The 24651-nt window shown below is 40.2% G+C and overlaps 2 protein-coding genes across 4 annotated transcripts in view; both read right to left on the minus strand.

Annotated features, from left to right (window-relative positions):
• The window catches only part of slc4a10b (solute carrier family 4 member 10b), a 32947-nt gene extending 17927 nt beyond the window's left edge, over positions 1–15020 (minus strand). For 2 of the 3 annotated variants that reach the window (XM_061723584.1, XM_061723585.1), the window contains exons 1-7: positions 14405–14600; positions 7859–7940; positions 5839–5991; positions 5584–5722; positions 5117–5277; positions 4731–4916; positions 2353–2441 (exon numbers count right to left, since the gene is read on the minus strand). In XM_061723584.1, the coding sequence (XP_061579568.1) occupies positions 2353–2441; positions 4731–4916; positions 5117–5277; positions 5584–5722; positions 5839–5991; positions 7859–7940; positions 14405–14449 (855 nt within the window). In that variant the 5' untranslated portion in view covers positions 14450–14600. Of the gene's footprint in view, positions 1–2352; positions 2442–4730; positions 4917–5116; positions 5278–5583; positions 5723–5838; positions 5992–7858; positions 7941–14404; positions 14601–14909 lie in introns of those variants that run through there. The other variant, XM_061723586.1, reaches the window with a different exon arrangement.
• A 4824-nt stretch (positions 15021–19844) lies between these two features.
• Positions 19845–23765, minus strand: tbr1b (T-box brain transcription factor 1b). The gene is made up of 6 exons (XM_061723587.1): positions 23077–23765; positions 22692–22846; positions 22461–22582; positions 22159–22317; positions 21805–21866; positions 19845–20764 (listed from the first exon to the last, which is right to left on the minus strand). Exons 1-6 carry the CDS (start codon positions 23763–23765, stop codon positions 19909–19911), a joined length of 2043 nt encoding a protein of 680 aa, XP_061579571.1. The 3' UTR covers positions 19845–19908.
• Between the last annotated feature and the right edge of the window lie 886 nt (positions 23766–24651).

The raw sequence follows: 24651 nt of genomic DNA on the forward strand, positions 1-24651 counted from the left end.
TTAACTGTTTGCAGCACTCAGCCAACATTTATCATTTACAGCTACAACTTTTTCTGACTTCTGCCCTGAAAAAAAGGAGTTTTATGGATGTTTGACTCAACTTTTTACTGTTTCCAAAGCGACAGGGAACCCCGTTCATCACAGTGGTCAATGTTTGCATTTTAGCACTTTTAGCACTATTATTCCAATTTTTGTTTTCCACTTGTACTCTTATGAAAACATCAATGTCAGATTTCATGTTGGAAATTATTGATGATGAATTTATCATCAGCTGAATAATGAAAAAGATCTGGTTTCCATAGAAAACCACTGTTCTCTATGTACTCAGCTCATACTCATGATAAATAAAATCAGCAAGACATTAATTCAAGCAAATACATTTCTCCCTCATTTGTTCAATTTTCATCCATTTTCACTGCACTGCATTTCTTTTCTTAGTGTTATCCCTCCACTTTTTCTGTTGTTGTTGTTGCCTCCACCCTTTTGGGGCTCATTAGCAATCAAATGCTAAATCATGAATAATAAAAAGAAAAAACAACATACCACTCATTTAGTTAATTGTAGGGATTTGAATATGTGTTTTAAAAGCAAATTTGAATATTTTTGAGCTTTTTAATTTAATCTGCTATTTTTGATCAACTTCACTTGCATCTCAGAAAGGAAATAATTTACATATATGTGACAGCATAATTTATTTTTCAAATTATTTTATTTACACAAAAACCTATGTGGACAAAATTAATGAGATGATTGTTAGTTTTGAGAACAATCTCAGTCGTCTCCGTCGTTGTCACTGACTGTTGAAGTAGATTTATAGTCAGTACAAATATCTTTGTACTGTAGCCATTTAATTGATTAGGAACTCTTCCTTGAGCCACAGGTTGATGGTCTGTGCATAAAAGTACGCCAGCTTCTCAGTGTTTTAGTTCAGTTTTTAAGAACTCTGTGATTTTCATGTGGATAGCCGTTTTCTTAATATGTTTCGTCTTTTTACATCTGTCTCCTGGTCTGGGCCTTGTCAAAGTCCTTAAACAGCCTGACTGACTCCAAAGGCTTGAATGAATCCCATGGTGTCCAAATTTCCGCATGTTGTGACAAGATGCAAGATCAACAGGTTTAGAAAGTAATTTGTTCCTGTCAATAAGTCGAAGTGAGTTTTGGATATGTATTTTGGTTAGGGGTGTCAAATTAGCGCGTTCATTGCGATTAATTAATTACAGGCATATTTATCATGTTGTGTTTTTTAATCGCTTAATCTATTTTTTAATCTCTAACTGCGAGTTGCCTTTATTATGAAATCTGTGTTGGTGCTTGAGTTGTTAGGGGCGGAAAACAATGGACAGTCACACCTTGAAGTGGACATTGATTGGCTGTGATTGTGTTTGGGCGTGTTCAGTTTACGCTGGTAGACTCATGTAGCTGGACAGCCATGGGGGGGTGAAACTGGAGGAGCATGTGAAAGTTGTCGGGCCAGTGAAGGGGAAGTTAGATTTCTAAAACGCCCCGACGGGGTGTTTTAGATAGAGATAGAGTGATATGTGTTCTTTCTGGGAAGGACTTTGCTTATCGCCAATGCAGCTCAAGTTTAGCCACATAAACGCAAAGCCCCCGGTCGTGAGCGCAGCCACCGCTAACGTTAGCAGCAACGATGTTGCCACAGCAACGGTCTTCCCCAAACTAAACTCGAGGAGAGCACCCGTTTTCCCGCATGTCTGTGACAGAGAGGATGGCGAATGTTCACCAAGTGGATGTAAATGGCTAGGACTGCATCTGTTCAAGTCTGTTGAAAAATAAATAAATTACTTTATAAAGCCACCCTTTTTTGTTATAGATCAATATTTTGATCTGCCACAATAATGTAATGAATTTAAAGGAAAACACTTCAAGTTTAGGGCTTTTCTCAGCATTTTTTAGGTGAGATTAAAAAAGCAATTAATTAGATTAATTAATTAAAGATCTTAATAAATTAATCACTCCATTTTTTAATCGCTTAACAGCACTAATTTTGGTATCCCTCCACCTTGTGATCATTTTTTTTCTTACACAAATGTTCCCCAGAGGACAATAAAGCTTCAGCTTCACCTAAAAACTACAACAGGAAATCCTGCCTTTACCTCGACGCATCACTGACACAATCACAATGTGAAATGTGAAACATTAATACTTATTTAATATTTCCAATACATTGCGATGACTTGCAAGTGAGTACTTTTACGGTACCATTAACTACAACAAAATAGTTCAGTGTATGTGGTAAATGAAATCCTGCCTGAATTTGTAGAAATCACAACACAATATTTAAATAACAATGCACACATATTTCACTGCACTTGCATAAAATGTGTACAATACCTTGCTGAAGTCCACAGAGCTGTTTTCTTTACTGGCGTCGCCTTTTCCATCTGAGCTGCTTAAGTGAGGCTGGGAGGCCGACAGCTGACCTGGGCAAACACAGCAGAGAGTCACCACCCACTCCCAAACATATCCAGCATCTCGGGATGACAAGGAGATTGTTTCTTTCAAAGTTTTATAATTGAACAGGAAAAGGGGAGAAGTGAATCAATCATTTTAAAGATGAGAGGAACGGTTCCTTCTCATCACTGTTTGTTATACCCTGGAGCCCTCGGTGCGGGGGGAAAATGCCATATAAGAAAATTAGCCTGACAACAAGCAGGCGTAGAACGCTTAACGACAAAGCTGCTGGAATGTCGCTAGACATGTAAGCGAAAAATCAATCCACCTTTTGGTATTTAAAATCACATGTAATTCACAAAAAAAAAAATTAAAAAAGACATCGATGTGTAACTGAATTTCAAAAGGCAGTTTGAAATTTTGACATCTATATTTTTTGTGTAAAAAAAAAAAATCAGCAAGATTTTCTTCAAAATTAAATAAATAAAACTAGACTAAAATAGGAGAAAATAGGCTCATCATTACAATCACTGCTGAACTGCCTGACAGGTATGGGCGGATTTCTGCTTCCTTCACGTCAAAAATTAGCAGCTATTAGAGAGACTAACACGGTAAGAATACGAGGTGGAGCGTCACTGAAATCAACACATTAACGCAACAACCGAGGAAATTAAATGTCTCACGATGTTCCACCGAGCTCTGGAGTAAACCAGACGATGATTTGCATATGAGGACATGAACTCCTGAGGCTTCGTGGGTGGACGGATTGTGGGTGGTGAATACAATCATCAAAGAAAAGAGCGTTCATTCAATAGTGAGCTGCACAAAGTACTCCAAGTTATTGTAGATGATCAGCTTCAACACAGAGTCCAGGAAAGCAGCGGTTTTCAATCTTTTGACTTGTTTGACCCTGTGAAATGAAGAGACATAGGGGCAGAACCAGAGGGGTCCTGCACCCAGCTGGAATCTGACGGGCCCAATGACGCGCAGCTGTCCTGTCACTGACCCAGAGCAATGATCAGACTGTCTGTGGATGCAAGTCTATGCCCAAGCCATCACTGGGCACCACAAAGGCCAAGTATGATATAAAGCATCACCAAAGCCTACAGAAGAAGGTCTAGAATGATTCTGCTGCAAAAGGTATCTTACGTCTGACTAACATTACACAGAAAACTCATTAAAGGCAGGTAACATTTTGTGGAGTTTTTTTTAGACTGTCTTAGAATTGTAATTTTTTTCAGACACATGTCATCAATACGTCTGGACTAGTTCAATGAAAAACAAGGTGCCTCTTTTGATGTGGTTTTAGTTACCCATTATCATCTTGTGTTTTAAATTATCCAACACTTGAATTTGTAGAAGGGACGGCCATCGGTGTGATTGAATCTGACCATCTGAGGGCTGCAGTCTTGAACAGTTTCAAGTCAGTGTCTTTTTTAATCTTGATTCAATCATGCATTAAACCCCCAAAAATATAGAATAGAATAGAATAGAATAGAATAGAATACTTTATTGTCACTATTCATGGGTACAGTGAGATTAAAAGCACCATCACCTTTCCAGTGCAAGACAGCGCAAACAGATAAGAAATATAAATAATATAAAAAGGTTAAGGTGCATTTTTGAATAGTCAAATCAAGACCTGAGATCCTATCTACAGATAATTACATATTACTACACATGTGGTGGAATATTGCACAGATAGGCTGGGAAAAAAGTATTGCACGGTAATATACGTATATGTTACGAGCTGTATGCTCAAATATCCAATCAAGCGATGTTTCAATTTCTCTTACTTTTATAAAAGCAGGACCTCCTTCCTACTAACTGGCATTAGCGGCTCTATGTGAATGAAGTGTGAGCTTTTTAGGCATCACAAAAGAGGCAGACAGAGAGAAAACACACTGACAGGTGAGGGCAGTTGGGGCTGGAGTTGTTTCCCATCATCGAAGCAGTAGGCTTAAACTGAAGAAACGGGAGAGATTTTTTTTTCTTATGCAGCTACTTTTTGTCATTAGTTATTAAATGTTTCTATATCAAGATGCGCCATTTGTGAAAATAAGGATTTCATAGATACACCAGATTTGCTATTTACAAATGAGTCCAGCTAATAGAGACAAAGACAGACCATTTTGACATGGGAAACAAAACAAAGGCACAATTTGGAGCACAAGCCGTACTATACCCTACTAACATAATGTTTAGAGAAAATTATGGAAATGTCACGGCAATCTAATAGTTTACAAGGCTGGGCTGAGCCCTCACTTGTTTAAAGGCCTTTACAACATCCCAGTTCGCACAGCTCAGGATTTTCTCACCATTTTTGTCCAGGTGGTGCTCTGATGACCGTCGGCCGATGTCAGCGATGGAGCGCACAAGAGGCAGGCGACTCGCCAGCTTCTTGTGGTTCTGATGATGGTGCTGCTTCAGCAGGGCTTCACGCACTTTCTTTCTGAGCTCGTCTCCGAGGGGTGAGTATAACTCCTGGTGGTCTAACACCATGGCTAAGGTAGAAGATCATACGGTGTGTCAGCCTGCAGGTTTGAGAGTTTTGACCAATGCAACTTAAATCTACTCCAAATGATCTCACATCTCAATATTACAAATTGTACATCACACAAAAGTGCAAAAAGTTCAGGATTCTGCTAAATTTTCCCCTTTTGTGACGAGGATGCTACTTTTTAAGTCTAATTGCAGCAGTTACCTGCTATCTCGTCAATGGTGCTAGCCCGCATGTCGAGCAGCACGGTGCCGTTGATGATGCAGCTGCGCAGCTCGAACAGACTGTGTAGAGACAGCGTGGCTACGTAGGGTTTACTCCATCTCTCGCCTCCATCCTCAACATCCTCCTCAAACTTCAGCCACCTGTAACGGGAGTTTGAGTTTCCATCAGGAGAGGCCAACAGATGGCAAACTGGCCAGCCATCTGTCGTAGCTGCAGTGACAGCACTCAGGCGTTCTGTGGCCCTCCCAACAAATTCTTATCTCTTATTCACTCTCAGCCTAACTCAGTTTACCCTCCTTCCTTACTGCCTTCATCGGAACTGAAAATAAAGTCTGTCTTATTTATTTTGCATGTGGACCGCTACCATTAAATTGGCATGGTTGTCTAATAGCGTTAAATGTAGCCAAAGGTGTGCTTGTGTGTATTAACATGAGAGTCAGCAGCACCTGGCGCTCTCCCTCCACTCAGCATCCTCTCCGCTCCTCACGCAGATCTCATCCATCTCTGTGAAAAGATCATGAGGGATGTGCTCCTCGTCATCATCTTCTGTCCCCAGTAGGAACTGCACTCTCTGGGAGGGAGTGTCTGAGAACAAGGATTTGCAGCTGATTATAGCACAAAAAACATCTTGAATTGAATTGAAGTTAATCAATACCAAAGGTGCACTGTGCATTGTTTTTTTTCATGAGTCTGTCAAGTACCGTAAACTGGAGACTCTTTGCCCTCCACCAAGGGGAGGGTCCGCTGCCTGGTCCTCCTCCAGTGTTTGCTTCCATGGTGACGATGTCTGCGATGGCTGCGGTGCCTCATGCTGCCCAACGGGACATGGACACCAATGTACAGAGTCTTGTGGCCTGAAAACAAATCCCAGATAGGTTACAGGAAAATCAGCATTGACACATCTGCATAATTAACTTTTCTTTTTCTTTTTGTCAGTATTACACAGTTTTCGTTTTAGTCGTATGCTCTGTACTATTATCTAGTAATGCTAGATATTCTTGAAGCTACAATTATATATTTTTTTTAATATATGTGAATACATTTATCTGGTGTTCTGCAAGTGCCAGTATTGTAACTTCTGGGCTGGATCCAACCAGGAAACAGAAAGAAATTGCAGTTCCTTGACTGACCACTGGGGGCTGAAGTGAATCAATCTCTACTGACCCCGATTTTAAAAGGAACAACTTTGCAGCAGAAATAAAGATACTTCCAGCTGGGTTCAGCAAACGTTTTTGCTCTCCATAGCTAGATTTCACATCCACAGCACAACACATGAAGGATGAAGTTTCTGTACTAGATCAGGTAAAATTATATCCCTCCAGTTATATCTTCACTTCACTGGTTACTCGTCAAATTTAGACTTGATTTTAAAAGTCTAGTTTTAACATTTAGAGCATTAGGGGGTCAGGACCATCGGTACATCATAGATTTCTCGACTCCACACTCATCTAGCTGGTCTTTCCGTTCCACGTGTCAAAACTTCCTCGTGGCCCTAAAACGTGTCTTAAAACTCAGGACTATGTGTCCTTTCAGGCTGTAACCCCTAGAATCTGGAACGCCTTGTCTCTGTCTCTGTTTTTATTTGATTACTTAACTGTTATTTGATCTATGGTTGAACTTTGTGACTTTTATATGTAAAAAGTGCTATATAAATAGAGTTTATATTACATTTATTGGTATAAACCAATAAATGTATGTACAATTAATAATTCTGATCAACCAGAGGAGCCAGCTGACATCACTTTTTTAGTTAGCGCTTAGCACCGCTTAGCACTGACTCCTGAGCATAGCTACAGACGTAACAGAGCCTAATCAGTCATATATTACAAAGTATATATTTTGTTATAGTGCTAATTTTACTAAAAGACCACTGTGACTGATGATGTTTAGGACCTTGCAAGGCTTGGCTGACTGACCAAAACAGCTCTAACCGCAGCAGCAGTGGAGATGTGCTCTCTCTGCTCTGGCTGACTTGAAAATAGGATGTGTGGATAGATTTGAAAAGAATTAATGTGAAGTAATATTAATTAGCATCATTGATTAGTATTAGTCAGCCATGCTAAAATGGCTAACTGTGAGTGACACAATGTGAGCGTGTTACGGTTGGCTTCCCGGGCCTGTTTCCACCCATCTGCAACATTTGCACAGTACAAGGCTTCAAAAGCACTCTTCAGAAAGCTTACAAGTGACATTTGTGGGTGAGGTTTGTCTGCAGCTTTGAAATTATTAGTTGTCAAATGACATAATTCAAATAACTATAAAGTTGATCAAAGTTTTAGTTTTCCAAATTGCTGTATCAACAATTTGAAAGTATGAGACAGAACTGTTTAATGCCTACATAAAGCTGCTTCTATCATACTGTACATTGTTCCCTCAAAGGGCAAATAAAAAGTAATTATGAAAAATATTAGGAAAACTTTGGAATAATTGAAACTGCAACGCTATGTTGTCATGCAAGTTTGCAGATGGAGATCGGTAGAGCTCCTGACCTTTGCTCTAAATGATTCAATCCCACAGTTTGTATCTTTGTTTTGAACGTCCATGTTTTGCTAGTGATTTTTGAAATTACTGATGCAAACTCAGCACACCCACATGTTCTGCCTCCTACTCTGGCCTCATCTTTTAACAGTAAAAAAGCTGTTGCGAGGAAAGCAACAATTGCGAGGACAGAGTGGGTGGACGAGGCAGGAGAAGCTGTTGGCTCTTTGATGCTTTCGGTACCTTCAAAATCCTCCTGCTCAAAGTTGGTTCTCTGCTGGGGCCGCGTCCCTCCTCTGTCCACCACCGCCTCATCATCGTTCCTCTGTTAGACACAAGGACACGCACATGAACACGTTCCACATTTAACTCCTTGTTTTGGAGCACAACTGTGCCACAATACACCTACACAGTCGAAGGTGAAACCCCTGCAGCATCCTGACGTCGCTTGAACGGAGCATTTAAAACAAAATGTTTGCAGACAGCTTTCCCTCACAGTTGAGGGCATTGTGAACAAACACATTATCCCCGGGACAGGACAGTTGCCTTGGAAACTAATTGCACGTCCTTATCTTGAGAAGAAACGAGTTTCATGGTGGTCCAAACAGAAAGCTTGACATGAGGGGAGTAATATACAGTATTAATATAAAATTAAAGTTTTACCTCTGTTTAAGTCGCTTCTGCTGAAGTGATTTGTTCTGTCCTTATAAACGGATCTAACCTCAGTTCAGTTGAAAAATAGGTCAATAAGATCCTGTTCTCCATCACATGCACAGCGGTATCTTTTGAGCTGTCACAGGGGGAGAGATGGGGTACACCCTGGACAAGACGCTAGAACATGGCCACTTATTAACACCATTATACTTATAACACGGCTGTCTGACTGATAAGAAAACTCAAACAAAAGTCACTAATAATAGTTTATAATGATCTTCAAGACACCTTTGACCAAGTTATCCATGATGAAAAAGCCTAATCCAAAGGGTTTGGGAAAAGGAAGACAATGGCGTTGGCTCTGTCAGGTGATAAATAAGGGAAAAAAATCTTAATGTAATAGGAAATCAGTCGTCTCATGCACAATAGTGCAATTAATAATCCAATCTCAACCATTCAAAAGCCTTATTATTGATTACTTACTAATTACGCAATGCCTGGTATCCATGCACTTTTTAATGCTCATTTGCTTTTGTCTTACTGAAATGAATAAGGCCGTGCTTTAAAAAAATCACACACATCCATCTTTTGCATCTTCCTTTGAGCCTGTTTGCGTTTAAGTTTGTGAAATATTTTCCATGTGACCGAAATTTTGATAAAAATGATAAGAACTTATTCATGAACTATATCACCAGTAAATTATAGGTAATTTGACATTTTTCTTTCACATGTAATTAACCTCGGTGACATGAAGGCCTCATTAAAGACAGTGAAGATGCAAAAAAATAAATAAATCATGGCTGACTGTTAGAACTTGCTTAACAAAGGCTTTATTAACCTTCATATAAAATTGTTCTCACATTAAATTTGGTGGCTGTAAAAAGCAATTGGATTCAACTAATTTAATTTAGCACCATAAATGTGTTGGTGATGCTATTATAAAGTGAAGTTTAAAACTGCGAATATCAAAAGGTTCTGTTTGGAAACCAAGCACTGCAAAAACATCATAATAAAAAAAAGGCTGTTAGTTAATACAGAGGACTTTGTCAACACTGCATGAGCACTTACTCTGAAAACTACATCCAGAAAATATAAATCCCGTTACTTTGATTCAGAGATCAGAGAAAAGCAGCCGTTTTCCTGCTGTGACCGTCGGCCTGCTTATGTAACACTCGTTACAGGGATTCGGAGAGAGGAGATGATGAACAGCTTTTGAAATAATCAGCTGAAACCTCTATTTTTCATTTGACAGTCTATAAGAGGAGAACAACAACTGCTTTTACCTCTTTATTAAAAAGAACAGTACTTGATTTTGTTTTTATTAGATAAAAAATCCATATGGGGGCTGCAGACTCATAAAAATCAAACACATGAGTTCTGAATATTAACTCCAGCAGAATAATTCAAGAAGAATGAACAGACTGAGCAAAGCTGCAGCCTCACACAAGAGCACACACGGCACAACGATTACATAACTGGTGAAGACATGAAGAAGAGTAAATAAAGGCAACTAGCTGCAACTATTCTTGAAGTACAAACTGCCAACATGTATATAATTTGCAATAAAGACATTTGCACATTTGTAAAAGAAAGCATGCATATAAAAAAGTCCAGACACCATTGAGAGGTTGGAAATAAAGACAGAAATAACAACATAGTAAATGTCAGATGTCTTACATGATTAATTGAATATTCCAAAAAACTGAAATTCAGGAAAAAAAAAAGGAAATTAGAAATTATAAAGTTTAATTAGTGGGAATGTTTTTAAAAACCTACCATTGCTTGATTGCATATGTATGAGCACCCCTTCCAGTTCATACTCTGTGGATGCACCTTTTATCAGCATCAAGTCTTTGTAAAATGAGAGTCTGTTAACTTCACACATCTAGATTCCATCCCACTCTATAGTAACAACAAGTTCAAGATACTTCAAGCCGCGAAGGGATCCTCTGCATACAGCTCTCGTAGGTAATTCCTAAGTTTTCAACAGCATCTGGGCTCGGTTCCTTTTCCCATTTACGGCCCCAACTACAATGAAGTTGTGACGCTGTGTAAAATCTAATTAAAAATAACATGCAATGATTTTCCAAACTCTTAAACCCATATTTTATTCCCAAAAGAATAACACATCAGATGTTGAAGCTGAGACAGTGTGCCATTTCGTGGAAAACATTCATTCATTTTGAATTTGATGGCCGCAATACATCTCCAAAAAGTTGCAGCAGACTGAGGTGGCATCGCCATTGGGTGGCATCGCCTCTTCTTTAACAACTGTGTGAATGTCTGGGAAGTGATGCGACCAGTTGCTGGAGTGTTGGGAGAGCTAAGTTGACCCATTCTTGTCTGATTCTAGCTGCTCGACAGACCTGGTCCATCGTTGCTGGACTCATTGTTTCATGATGCACCAAATGTTTTCTGCTGATGAAAAGTCCGGACTGCAGGCAGGCCGGTTCAGCACTTGGACCCTTCTCCTGTGAAGCCATGCTATTGTCATGGATGCGGTGTGTGGTTTAGCGGTTAGTGGTTTATCATCTTGCGGAAATACGCAAGGCCTTCCCTGAAAGAGACCTTGTGTGGATGGGAGCATATGCTGCTCTAAAACCTCTTTGTACTTTTCAGGGTTGATGATGCCTTTACAGACGCGTAAGCTGTTTACGTAATGGACACTAATGAAGCCCCATGCCATCAAAGATGCAGGCTTTTGAACCAAGCATCTATAACAAAGGTCCCTCTCCATTATCATCTTTGCAATTTAACTTAGTTGCACATTTTATAAAATTATTCCAAAATCTGACCTAATATTTTCCATGACAAGATAAACTGTCTCAGTTTCAATATCTACTATGTTGTTTATGTCCTATTGGGAAAAAAATATGTGAATATGAAATTGGAAAATCACTACTGTGTATTTTTAATTTACATTTTGCACAGTGTCCCATTGTGTCCCTGGTCCAGCTGAAGGGAAACAGCCCCAAGCATCATGCCAACCCCCACCATGCTTAAATGTCACTATGGCATTTCCCGGATGATGACCTGAGCAGAACCATTTAATACAAGATAATATCAGGTATTGAGAGCTGTGGACGACGTGCGCCGGCCGGTGCATTGCTTTCAGCTCTCCAGTGCAACTGCCCACTCGATAAAGGAGGCAGGTGAAGTCGTCAAGCTAAGCTTTCTTCCCGTATCCCCCTATCCCCAACTCTAACCCACCTTACCACACAGCCCTGACTTGTGCAGAATAAGGGAAGTGATAATCAGATGTAAGGAGGGACCAGTGCTGTCACACATTCCTGTAGCTTCTTGGGTGTTGCTGTTGACCTTTTGGATGATGAGAAGTTTTCTCTTCATTCTATCATCAAATTTGCTGGGTCGTCGTGATTTTTGCAAGGTCTGTGTGGTGCCACATTTTCTTTTTAATTATTGATGATGACTTTGACAGTGGTCTACTGTGAAATTTGTGCTTTTTTTATTTTTTGATATCCTTTTCTTGATTGGTAGAGCTCAACAAATAAGTCTTGCAGTCTCTCTGGCTAATGAATCAATCACCATCAGCTTGTCACAAGTCTGTTTCATTTGAATCAGGTGTGTTATAGCATCTAAAACATAAAGGACAGGACCAGACTTGAAGATCTCTGCTGTAAACAGTATTACTTTTGTTTCTCCAGTCCAGTCTTGTTGTCCAGGTGAGCACTTGGGAGTTTAAACTCCTTCACGACCTTCACTTTTGCTCCTCTGGTAGAAACGTTGGATTTATTCCTCGTTCTGCTACAATCCACAATAATCTGTTTCGTCTTGTTCACATTCAAGATGCGATGACTGTTCCCACACCATGCCACAACGCGGCCCATCAGGTCTCTGTATTTTATCTCCAGACCACCACATAAAAATGTCTGAATGAATGGGAGGAGGCCGATTAGAGCTACACTGGTTTCTACTTAAGAGTAAAATCCGTGCAGCATGAGCTGTTGTCAAGGAAACATGCAAGCACGCAGGTATGTCTGCTAAAAGTTGTTTGTCCAAATGTACCAACAAAACAGTCAAAGCACTTTTTTCTGTTTTTATCCTGAAAGCTAGTTTGATACCTTTTTCAGTCTGAGCAATCTTGACCCCCAAATGACCATCGAGGCATTACGATAATGAAGGGACCTGCTGTTCACAGCTGCAGGGCCACATGGACTGATGCTGATAATCTGTCTACGGGAAAGGGATGAAACTCCCTGCTCAGATTAAACTGTAAATCGTTGATACGTACCGTAAATACCAGCCTCTTTAGTTCACACTAAATGTTCACCAAGCTAACATGTAAATGATAAAGCAGTATTGATGTCCACAACATTCACCGGGAAGCTGGACTAGTCTCCGGCATCCCTGTGGCCCGGAACAGGGTTTGAAGGATGGATGGATGGATGGATGGATGGATGGATGGATGGATCATCACCTTAAATGTAATACACTCCGCTTTCATTGTAAAATGTATTTCCAGAAAAAGGGCTTAGCGGATCATAATCAGTCAAGTCCTCTGATAACGAATTCAAAACTACTGTTATGATCATCTGTAACCCAATATATGAACACACTGACACATTCGGACATATGCGTTTTACAGTTTAAAAGAGATTCATGAGAAATAACATTGTAGAACCTATAAATCCATATTTTACGACAGAACGTACAATAGAAGACAACAATGTTGATGTGACACATCTTACTATTTCCTGATAAAATGGCTAAAGCTAATTGGCATCAGGTCAGTGGAATGATTAAGAGGGGAAAGAGTATCTTAAAGTGGTATACAAGTGGCAAAGATTCATTAATCTGTGAAAAACTGTTTGCAAAGCTTGAAATATTTTCAGAATAACATTTCTTAGGGTAAAATTGGAGATGCTTTGAACATCTTTTGATCAAAATTATACAAAATCATCAAAAGATAAAATTGCTGTGTGAGAAATAAATAAGTTAAATAATAATATATCAATATTATATATATACATATATATATAATATCAATAATATTTAATAAATAAATTCACTGAGCCATCAACCGATGCAGGTCAAATCTCCATCATGCGATAAAAAAAGAAACCGTATGTGCATAAGCTCTAGGAATATCGCCGTCATCTCTGGGCCTAAGCTTCTTTAAAATAGACTGAGGCAAAGGAGAAATCCGACTAGGTAATTCTTTTTGGAGACTACTGATACCGTGTCCTCAGGACTAAAGAGTAGAGGGACCACCGGCCTTTTTTATTAAGCACTTGTTTCAAAAGTCTGCATGTGGACTGTTGGTACTGCTACACATTGGTAAACTTCAATCTGTCCAAAAGTTTATAAGATGTGTTGCTGCCATCGAACTTAAAACGTCCTATTTTTCCCTAAAGATGTCACATTTCCCCCAATTTAAACATTCAACATGTTTTTTTCTCAACTGTATTGTGAATGAAATCCAATTTATGAGAGATGCAAGTCATTGCATTCTGTTTTTATTTACATGTTTCACAGTATCTCAGCTTTTTTTTCCTTTTTTTCAAAGCTCTGACTGAATATGTATAAAAAAAGCGAACCACATTCTCAAAGCAATCTGTGTTCTGAAAAACATGAAATTAACAAAGAAAACCTTTTAAAGTGCTTGTCTAATTACTCCACACGGGGCTGCCTTTTAGACAAAGGATCGGCTTCTACTTAGAAAATTCATGTTAAACTGGCAGACCACACAGCTGAAATGATGTTACGGCATGCAGAACATGTTTGGATCTGATCCCTGCAGATGGCTGCGGCTATTTTGAAGCCATCAGCAGCGGCACAAGCTTTCATGTCGCAAAAATGCACCATAATCCTTAAATGTTTCTGCTTTGAACTTGTACATCCTGTAAGAGGGCACATTGGCATTAACCTACTACCAAAAGTGCTCTTTATTCTAAGCTGCTATTTAAGGTGTTTTTCAGCTCTGAGCCGTCATTTGGCCGACTTAGTATCTGTATCCTTCCACAGGCTGACAAAAATGTGCACACTTTTACCCGTTTAACCCAAAAAGAGCCACAGAATTCTGACCTGTGATTCGTACGTTTACCAAACGCGTCCTGAAGCAGGTCCTACATGAATCCGACGCATTACAAGACTCCATGTTAACCACAGTCCTACCTGATTGTTGATGCCCCAAGGAACCGCTAAGGTTTCCGAATGCATGAGGTCCACTTCTGTCTCTCCTGAGTCCGTTTTGACAGAATGTGACGGCGTCTACAAGCTGAGCTCGGAGCAGGCTCCTGCTGCCTTGCTTCACACCATATCTGGTCAAAGCTGATGCCCGTCTCTTGTGCCAAACAACTGGACTCTGCGACTGAGCATTCGTCCACGGTGCCACCACTCTCTAATCACGAGATTATAGATTTTATCACTGCTATCCTACAGCATCATGTTTTCTATCAGTTTCTCCTCTCTCTCTTGCATTAAAGTAAATCTACAGATAAGCTCATGTTGCCTCAAATCAACTTGGTCACACCAAGCTGAGTGTTGGGACAGTTCACCGGGAAATCTTTCCATCTTTGTCGTCTCTGTGATTTAATCAGTCATCTCAAAGCAGCTTTTTTTATTATTATTATTATTATTATTTAAAGGGATTCTACATAAAATAATCCAAAAAACTCACCGAACTTCTTCGCCCAAATGAGGATGCGGCTGCGGCGTTGACCTGAAAGAAAATGCATCGCTGTTTGAGTTGAAACAAGCAAGTATTTCACTGTAATCTAGAAAGTTTGAATGTTCAGGAGAAAACCACAAGAAAAAGAGCACATCAAACATATCAAACGGAAGTTCAAGAAAGTTCTGAATAAGTGATGGACTTTCAGACTCAGACGTTTCAAAGCCAAAGCTCTACAGCTTCAGAGAACAGAAATTTAAAAAATATATACACAAAATGGGGGAAAAAGGAAGAAATCTGTTTTATATAAACAGTCAGTGGATAATGAGAACAAATCTCCTCCATTATGATCTGCAGAGACCAGTGAGCACGTGGCCCTCATCTCTCTGAATGGATCGATTTAATTCGTGCAAGAAAGATTACCAAAGATTTAGATTTTTTTTAAAGAGATTACTTTTGTAAAAACATAACATATGCCACAATATACTTGCATAATATGCAATCTCACTTCATCTGGAATCCATAGAACAGCAGTCACAGAAGTGGGCTGTTGTGTGTAAAATCATACAACATAAAGTCAACATATCCAGGTTTGTGCAAGTTGAACTGTAAAAAAACTACCTCAACCTCTTAAGTGAATGTGTTCTTGTGAGAGTCTCACTTCATAAAGTTAGTTTCACATTTTCCCTCCAGTATAAACAAATATAAGCAAGCTGAAAGATGCCATCCCTCTGTGAGAAGAGGTGGAGAAGGTGCAGACCTGGACCTGCTCAAGGATCCAGCTGCATCACTTGATCAGATCCTGTTTCACAACATCTCTAACGACCCACAGCCACCAGTACAGCACCAGTACAGTCACCAGTACAGCACCAGTACAGTCACCAGTACAGCACCAGTACAGTCACCAGTACAGTCACCAGTACAGCACCAGTACAGCAACCAGTACAGACACCCGTACAGACACCAGTACAGCAACCAGTACAGTCACCAGTACAGCCACCAGTACAGTCACCAGTACAGTCACCAGTACAGTCACCAGTACAGCAACCAGTACAGACACCCGTACAGACACCAGTACAGCAACCAGTACAGTCACCAGTACAGCCACCAGTACAGTCACCAGTACAGTCACCAGTACAGTCACCAGTACAGCACCAGTACAGCAACCAGTACAGACACCCGTACAGACACCAGTACAGCAACCAGTACAGACACCAGTACAGCACACCAGTACAGTCACCAGTACAGTCACCAGTACAGTCACCAGTACAGCACCAGAGCAAGGTTACCTGAGCTCCGTGATCCTGGTCCATCTTGCCTCTCAGAACTTCACCGAAGCCCAGACCCGGAGCAGAGAGCCGTAATCCCGGCAGGTGTGTCGGTGACTGAGCGTCCACGCAGGAGTCACATGTTTATACGGCCGTCTGGCCAGCAGCCGGTGATAACAGTGATAACAGTGGTAACAGTGGTAAGTGCTGCAGGCGCTCACAAAAAGCATGCGCTTCATTGCCGGCTGACGTCACAATGCAAATGCAAGACTCGATTATTTATTTATTTATTTATTTTTTCTGTTTTACATCATTGTTGCACTGCGAAATATAAAAGTAAGTAGTAACGAGTCTATTGCCATCGTTTCTCCTGCATTTTCCCTAATCAAACTTAAAGCTTAGTCAAGTCTATATCACATTAAACTCACTATTTTTCCCCAACTATAGAATTTGCAGGGGACTTTTCTTTGTTTAACATTAGATTAGTATCGAGCTACTCTAAGACTAAATATAAAGTAGCGTTTTCTGCCAATTTGGTTGACTTTCCATGAGACTGTGCGGGTTAAGCCTGAATTATGGTTCTGCGTTAAATCGACGCGTACCCTACGCCGTACCCTCTGCGTTGGTGTAACGTGGAACCATAAATCCGCCTTCAGTGTGACCATGGAGCATATTGTTAGAGCTCCCCCTCCTGAGTGCTGGGACGCACCTGCAGCAGCGGCTCCATCACCTCTCAACACTCCTCTCAGATGCTTGCAAATCTCTGCTCTCCTCCTACATTCAAAGATGATGTTGTACGTCACGTCTTTTATGTTGTCATCGTGGATGACTTACTCACAGTGCCTCCAGGGAGACTCGATTTTTTTTTTATTTATTACACAGAAAATGATTTTACAACCACAGCAAAAAAGCTGAAAACGTTTCAATACAACTCCAAAATGAAATAAAAAACAACTGGGACACAAAAGAGCTACAACCACCATTCTGTGGTTGTGGTCATTTTCTGAAGGTCTTGTAGCCTACAAGACCTTCAGAAAATGACCACAACCACAGAATGGATGTGTGTTTTTTATATTCATGTGTGATGTTGTAAAGTTGTTAAACCAGAGGATTAACAGGCCTTTTTTTTTTTTAATTCATGTTGGAGTCCATCTCCTGACGCATTTGAATGGGACTTCACAAAATGCAGGATGGATTTTTGTTCTCTTTCACAGACTGTCTCCTAATTTCACCAGGCTGTCTGTGGAGTTTGTCAGCTTCTGGGATGCTACTGAAAACATTTGAGTCTTTTCTACAGCGTGGAGCCCTTTAACTGACAAAAATAGCAATAGAAAAAAAAAATAATGATAATAATAAGGCCATCTGGTATGAATCACAATCCATGTGTAGATGAATTCGGAGAAATCATAGCTGGATGTCTTTTAATTGAACCGTAAAACGGACGTTTGTTTATGAATAAAGCTTAATTTATTAAGGGAAATCGGTGGGGATGCTTGTGCAGTGTAGCCTCTGGCCTAAAGCTGCAGAGCCGCTGATTACAGGATCTGTATACACTTATCGCCATCTGCTGTTTATGGCTGGGAAGGCCTGCACATGACAAAGTGAGCGCTAAATGCCACACCTTATTGACAACTGACAGCTGTCAGCGTTTTCTTCGATCTGAACTCCAATTAACACATGGAGTTTATTTTGTGCATCAGATAACATATATACTGCATTTATGGTAGGATGTGACATTAATTGGACAACAGTATTCAGTGACATAATCCAGAGATAGGGACTGCGTATTCAGATTACAGCCAACCTTTTAAGAAGGAGAAGATGATGATTCCTTGAACATCATAACTCAACACTGGATTTTATTGATCCTAATTATTCCGCATGCGTTCACTGAAAATTTTCACGCAGTCAAGAATCCTTTAATTCCTTGTTTCATTTGACTAGAAGAAAAATAAAAAGAAGAATTTGATTTAATTTTTGTCAGTTTGCGCAATTATGACAAATAAAGCACGCAAAAGTATTTTGAAATCAGCAGTAATCAGACCAGCTGCTGCAACAGCAATTCTTGAAAGGGAAAAATAGACCCCGTTTAAGCTTTCAGGTGAAAAGAAATAAAGAAATAAATCACGGCCTGTAGTTTCGACCATTTTCGGTTCTGGTTCTGTCTATCTAGCTGGATGGGTTTTGCAACATTTGGTTAAATTTAATTATGTTTGGATTTTTATTCAAGAGCATCAGCGATCAAATATGGTCTCTTAAATGAAACAAATGTTCCGGGAGTCAATTGTATGGAGGAAACTGATGGGGAAGCGCATTGTGCTTTATAAGAATAATCTAATTAGGACCATTTTAATCGATATGTATGTAGCATTTTTATTTTTTTTCACTGATGAGCTCAGTGGCATAAATTCTGTGGATCCGCTTTGAAATTCTGGGGACAGAAGGCTCATTCAAAAATCTTTTTTAAAGTTTTATCGATTATGCAAACCATTTTCATCATGAAATAAAGTAAGTTTCCAGATGAGAACATGATTTATTATGTTTCACATTACAGCAGATACAGAAATTTTCACAACAATTTAACAGGAAAAATAACCAACTGAAAATATTTCAGTATAAATAAAGAGCCTATAACTCTACATGACCAACATTTACATCTCCTTTAACCACGAATGACGTCATTTTCCATTTTTAAATTAACTTACAGCTTTGATAATGTAAAAAATACATATTTTTCTTTTCACTGACAAGGGTTAATATGTCAGTTTATGCTACACAAGAACGCGTTTCATGTACAGATTCCCCTAAATATTTGACTAAGAGTTTAGGCTACTTAAAAGGAATCAAATTTGCTCTTTCAGACATTATTGTTGGATCAGATTTCATGTTCTCCAATCACTATGACAAATGTCCAATAGCAGGTAAATGTACATTAAATCCATAATTACAGGAATTGCAACGCAACAGTGGAGAGAAGGCGCCCTGTTTATGATAAAAATGAGAACAATTTACACTTTGGCCATGACTGCGGATGTGACCGTCTTTTTCTTCTTTTATTGATCAGCCGATAGATAGATAGATAGATAGATAGATAGATAGATAGATAGATAGATAGATAGATAGATAGATAGATAGATAGATAGATAGATAGATAGATAGATAGATAGATAGATAGATAGATAGATACACTGCAAAAACTCAAAATCTTAACAAGAATATTTGTCTTATTTCTATTTAAAATGTCTAATTTTTAGTCAAAAAAAATCTCATTACACTTAAAACAAGAGTCATCACTGGAAAAAACAACAATTCTCACCTGTTTCAAGTAGATTTTCACTTAAAATAAGTAGAAAAATCTGCTAGTGGAACAAGATTGTTTTGCTTGTAATGAGAAGATAAATCTTGTCCCACTGGCAGATTTTATTTCAAGTGAGAATTTACTTGAAACAGGTGAAAATTGTCAAATAACAAGTTCTTTTTCTGGTAATGACTTGTTTTAAGTGTCATGAGATTTTTTGACTAAAAATGAGACATTTTAACTAAAAATAAGACAAATATTCCTGCGTAAGATTTTGAGTTTTTGCAGTATAGATAGATAGATAGATAGATAGATAGATAGATAGATAGATAGATAGATAGATAGATAGATAGATAGATAGATAGATAGATAGATAGATAGATAGATAGATAGATAGATAGATAGATAGATAGATAGATAGATAGATAGATAGATATATTGTTTAACTGTGAGGATAGAAACTGTAATAACCGATGTCCTTTGTGCAGTTTTTGTCACACTCCCTCGGTGCCAGCAGCTCAGATTTCAGCGGGGACACCGTCTCTGAAACCGGCGTGGCAGAAGGTGAGATCCTTCTCCTCTTTGCCTGTTCAAAGATCCCAGAATCGCTGGAATCGATGGACTTGATGGACGACGGCGTCTCTATCCAGCTCGACTCGGATGTCATGTCCTTATTGGCCTTGTTGGCCTCCTCCGAGCCGCCGATGGGCGACCTCTCCGTGGCGAGGAGGGAGTCTGCTCCGTCCTCGGACAGGCTGTAGTTGGTGCCGGCTCTGCCGGCGGGCCAGCAGGAGAACACGGAGCCGGCTTTGCCGTTGACGCCGCAGTACTGCGGCGGCGTGCGTCCTCCCCCCCAGCCGGACGCGTCTGCGTAATAGCCGGTGAGCGGCCGGCCGGAGCAGCCCGCCGCCTGCAGGGGCAGGGCCTTCACTCCGGCCGCCGCGTACGACAGCAAGGTGGCGGCGTTACCGGCGAAATCGGCGGCGTCGTACGCCGAGGCCGCAAAGTCCAGTCGGTTGTTGGCGGGGGTGACGAACCAGCGCTGCGGGGGGGCGGAAACACTGGGCTCCTCGCTCTGCTGCGGGGACAGCAGGCTGCCGCCGAGGGGGACGCTGCGCTCCGTGCCAGCGCCGGCCCCCACGCCAGGGTGGTGGAAGCGAGATTTGGCATAAGTGCTGACGAATTGGTCCTGCAGGAAAGAAGCAGGCATGGCGTATCTCGCACCCGGCACGATCTGCGAACGCGGAGAGTCACCCGGTGATGGAGTGAGGCGGTCGATGTCGCAGCCTGTGTAGACACTGAGAAAGATGGACAGAAACAAGAAGACACGATTCAGACGATGGATGGATGAATGCGCGCGATGGTGGCTGAAGTTTGAATCAGCGTTGCAATCATCACTCATTTAGGCTACTTTGGAACCACACATTTTCTGCAATAAAAAAAGAGCATCACTGGATGAAGTGCAGAAGCTTTCTCGGGGAAAAAAGTCTTATTTTGATAGAAATCTGAAATGGGCCTTTTGCAGTGGCGTCAATTCAGTCAAAGCTAAGGCAAGGTTACGAGTAACAGAACTTAACTACAGTATCAATCAACATGCCCAGCAAACTCATCACAGAATTATGCTATGTCGCTTATCTGTGTGGTTAAGAAAATTTTAACTTTTTCAAATCCAGTCTCACTCACATCCTGCTAACGTAACTATGAACACTACACTTTAACAACATGTTGATCAATTCAGTCAATGCGCCTTTACGCATCCGTAAGTGTTGGGAAAGATAATAGTGAAATCGATCATGTTGTTCTGATTTGCATTTGTATTTATTTTATATGTATTAAATAATCAATACAAATAGACACAGTATTTAAAAAACAAACATTTACATTTTCCCCTGAAGCCAAGGTGTGGCAGCTGCCATACCTTGCCATATCCAATCACCCCTGGCCTTTTGCATCATATGGAGGAAAATACATTCAGGATATATGCTAGCTCCGTTTTCTTTCACTAAATGTCTAGCTTATATCGCGGATGAATCCGAATTTAAAGGAGCCAGTTTGTTTGTTTTTTGTCTGACATTTATGTGTGATATCTAAAAATGCAAATCTTGCTCATATTGCAGCCGCTACAAAATATCTATATTTGGGCCCTTTGTGCCTTGACAAACGTGAACAGTATTATAATCATCCTTTTACTTATTTATTTACAGAACTAAAGTGGTTGTTTATCCCGATTTTTCTTTCCAATGATTAAAATGCAACAACAACAACAATTAAACGGTTCTGCAACATTCAGCAATTATACCACACAATTAAATCCTCTCAGAAAAAAGGATGATCTTACGTGTCGTAGTTGTCCCGAAATCCCTTGGCGAACGGGTTGTGGTCGATTTTTAGTTGCGTAATCTGTCGGAGGAAATGTAGAATTATTGATAAGAAAGAAATCAAAGCAGGTGTCTGAAGTTCAATGCAAAAAAAGCAATATTGCATGTAAGATATTTCCAGATTTTGGAGTAATTTGGTATGAAAAACTGCAAAAAAAATAAGAAAGATGATTTTTTTTCTCCCTTGATCACATTATTCATTTCTTTTTTATGTAAAAATGGAAACATCGCTAAAATGCGTAATATTTAAATCTTGCTTCGACGTCTCCATCCTGCCGTTTTATAACAGACTGGAGTGTAAAAAGTGTTCTTACATCGGTGTTCTGATAAGCTGTGACGGCGATGAACTGCGTCTCTGTGAAGGTAAATGTCTGGACTCTGCCCGGCTGGCTGGTGTCCTCCGTCCCGTCCTCGTTCACCTCCACCACATGCAGCCTGGGCTGGTACTTGTGCAGAGACTGGAGCACCACCATCTAGTTTCAAACAAACACACCATTTTCAAAGTTGGGAAAAGCTGATGAAGGCTGCAGTTGTTGCGCTGTAACGAAGACGAGCAAGAGAGACTAAACAGATGAAAGACGGGAAATAAAAAATGTTGGATACCATGGTGTATTACCTGCCCCGTATTGTTGGAAGCACCTTTGTTGTTTGTGAGCTTTAGCTTTCCAAATGATATTTCTTGACGCATCCAGTGCGCGCCGGTGTTTGGTGAGTCGGGATGCATGTAAACTCTATTCCCTGGAAAAGGAAAAATGCATACAAATATCTGACTCAGACAAAGTTCATTGTAAATTCTAATGATAATAATAATAAAAATAATAATAATGAAGTAATAATGAAGCTATACCTATCACATTTGTATCTGCTTTTCCACATGGCACCCACTTTCCTCCTTGAAATCGCCAGTGATTCGGATCCGCGAGTATAACATCCACAAATATATTGTAATGAGCAGTTGGGTCGAGGCCAGAAATATTGAAGCTTAAAAATGGAAACATTCGTCTGCAGAAAAATGCACATTTAAAAGATTGTTGTCACAAAAATCAGATTTGAGTCCCTGCTTTGCGTATTTTATTTGTATAAAATGCAACTCTAGGAGGGAAAAATTATGTTTTGTGATTTAATTTAGATTTTTTTTTTGTTGTATTTTTTTTATGTTTTTTTTTTGTTTTTTGAAAAAAATAAATATGCTATTCTCTATGTGTTGCACAGGTTGTTGTGTGCGCACTTACCGTCCTTGCTTGGTGATGATCATCTCCGTCTGGTGTCTGTGAAACTTCAGCCACAGGGCCCTGTTGCACAGATACACCTGCGCTTTCCCCGGAACCAGTCCCGCCTGAGCCGAGGACAGCTGGTAAAAAGCTCCACCCTGGTAAGTGTGTCCATATTGTTGCGCATACGGGTACCCGGCTGCCGGGTAGCCTTGAGGAGAAGTGTTGGTTAAAAGGCTGTTGTAAGGTCCATTGGTTATAACCGGGTGATGGGCCATGTAACGGCTGGGGCTTCCGATGGAGAACGCCGGGTGCGCCGGTCCATGCTGGCTGGGATACGGAAACATGGCACCGGGAGCTGCTGCTGAGACTGGCTGAGAGGACGGCGAGAAGATGCACCGTTCTCCTGCAGATCCATCGAAACTATGACGGATGTCAGAGACTCCGTCGAGATCAGGAGAGAGTTTGCCCCTCTGGACGTCCCCCGACGCGTCCTTGGAGTCGGGAAAATTGTCCGCCTCTGACTGATTCGTCATCTCCCTGGAGTTTTTTTTCAGGGGTGAACTTCTCTCCAGGTTGTCACTTGCAGGTATAATAGGATGGTCCTGCAGCGGAGGCTCCGATCCATTGGAGCTCGAAAAGCCACTGCCCACATTCATAAATTTCTTGGAGATATCACTGGCCAGCGGGATGCAATTCTCCACCTGCATAGCTCAATGGAAAGCAACTATTCCCAAGCTTTTTGCACTGCACGCTTTCCCTAATCCAACACTATGAAAACGCCTTCCGATGACTTGAAGTAAGGAAGGCGGCAAATTAGCCAATTGACACCATTCTGCAATCAGGATGAATTTTCTCTCCATCCCTCTCCTTGCTTTGCTAATGAAACGAGTGCTGCCATTGGTTAAGTCGAGGCTGTAATTTAATTAGACAGCTCTTAATTAGGAAAATCTGAGGAGCGCTGTGAGCACATGATGCCTGTGGTGTGATGGGGGCCTATATTAAAAACATCATATAGTGGTTCTGTTTCGGTATATATATATATATATATATATATATATATATATATATATATATATATATATATATATATATATATATATATATATATATATATATATATATATATATATATATATATATATATATATATATATATATATATATATATATATAATGATAAACAGGTAATTATAACGGTTGTTGTCTCCTATCAGCGTTTGGCAGCTGCGTTATTTATCTCCAGCCGCGTTATTTACCTATTTATGCGCCATGAGTGCCAAAGTATGTCTGCTGAAGAAACCAAAATATATTATTAACACACCAAAAATGACAGCCCGTGACGGGCAGTGCATCCGAAAGCCTTAAAATGTTTGTGATATAGCGTGAAATCACAGCGTCCCACTGAAGATGTGTTTATCAGTCCCAGCCCTGGTAAATATTTGATGCACTAAAAGTTACGATGCAGTGCACTGATAACACGGAGCTGCGCGCTGTGGAAAATGCAGCTCACTGGATGATGATCTGTAATGCTGTGGATCTGGAATTGTTCCAAAACAGTTAGGATTATACATCATCTGCTTTGTGAAGAAATAA

Source organism: Cololabis saira, chromosome 6 (assembly GCF_033807715.1).
Source record: "Cololabis saira isolate AMF1-May2022 chromosome 6, fColSai1.1, whole genome shotgun sequence".
Taxonomy (NCBI): domain Eukaryota; kingdom Metazoa; phylum Chordata; class Actinopteri; order Beloniformes; family Belonidae; genus Cololabis; species Cololabis saira.

What these genes read in the sequence shown, in the direction of transcription:
- tbr1b (XM_061723587.1), bottom strand. Translation starts at nt 23,765, where the DNA reads ATGCAGGTGGAGAATTGCATCCCGCTGGCCAGTGATATCTCCAAGAAA. An exon ending in ATCATCACCAAGCAAGGACG is followed by an intron (nt 22,847 to 23,076) that starts GTAAGTGCGCAC and finishes ATTTTTCTGCAG; the next exon opens with ACGAATGTTTCCATTTTTAA. An exon ending in AGCAGATACAAATGTGATAG is followed by an intron (nt 22,583 to 22,691) that starts GTATAGCTTCAT and finishes TTCCTTTTCCAG; the next exon opens with GGAATAGAGTTTACATGCAT.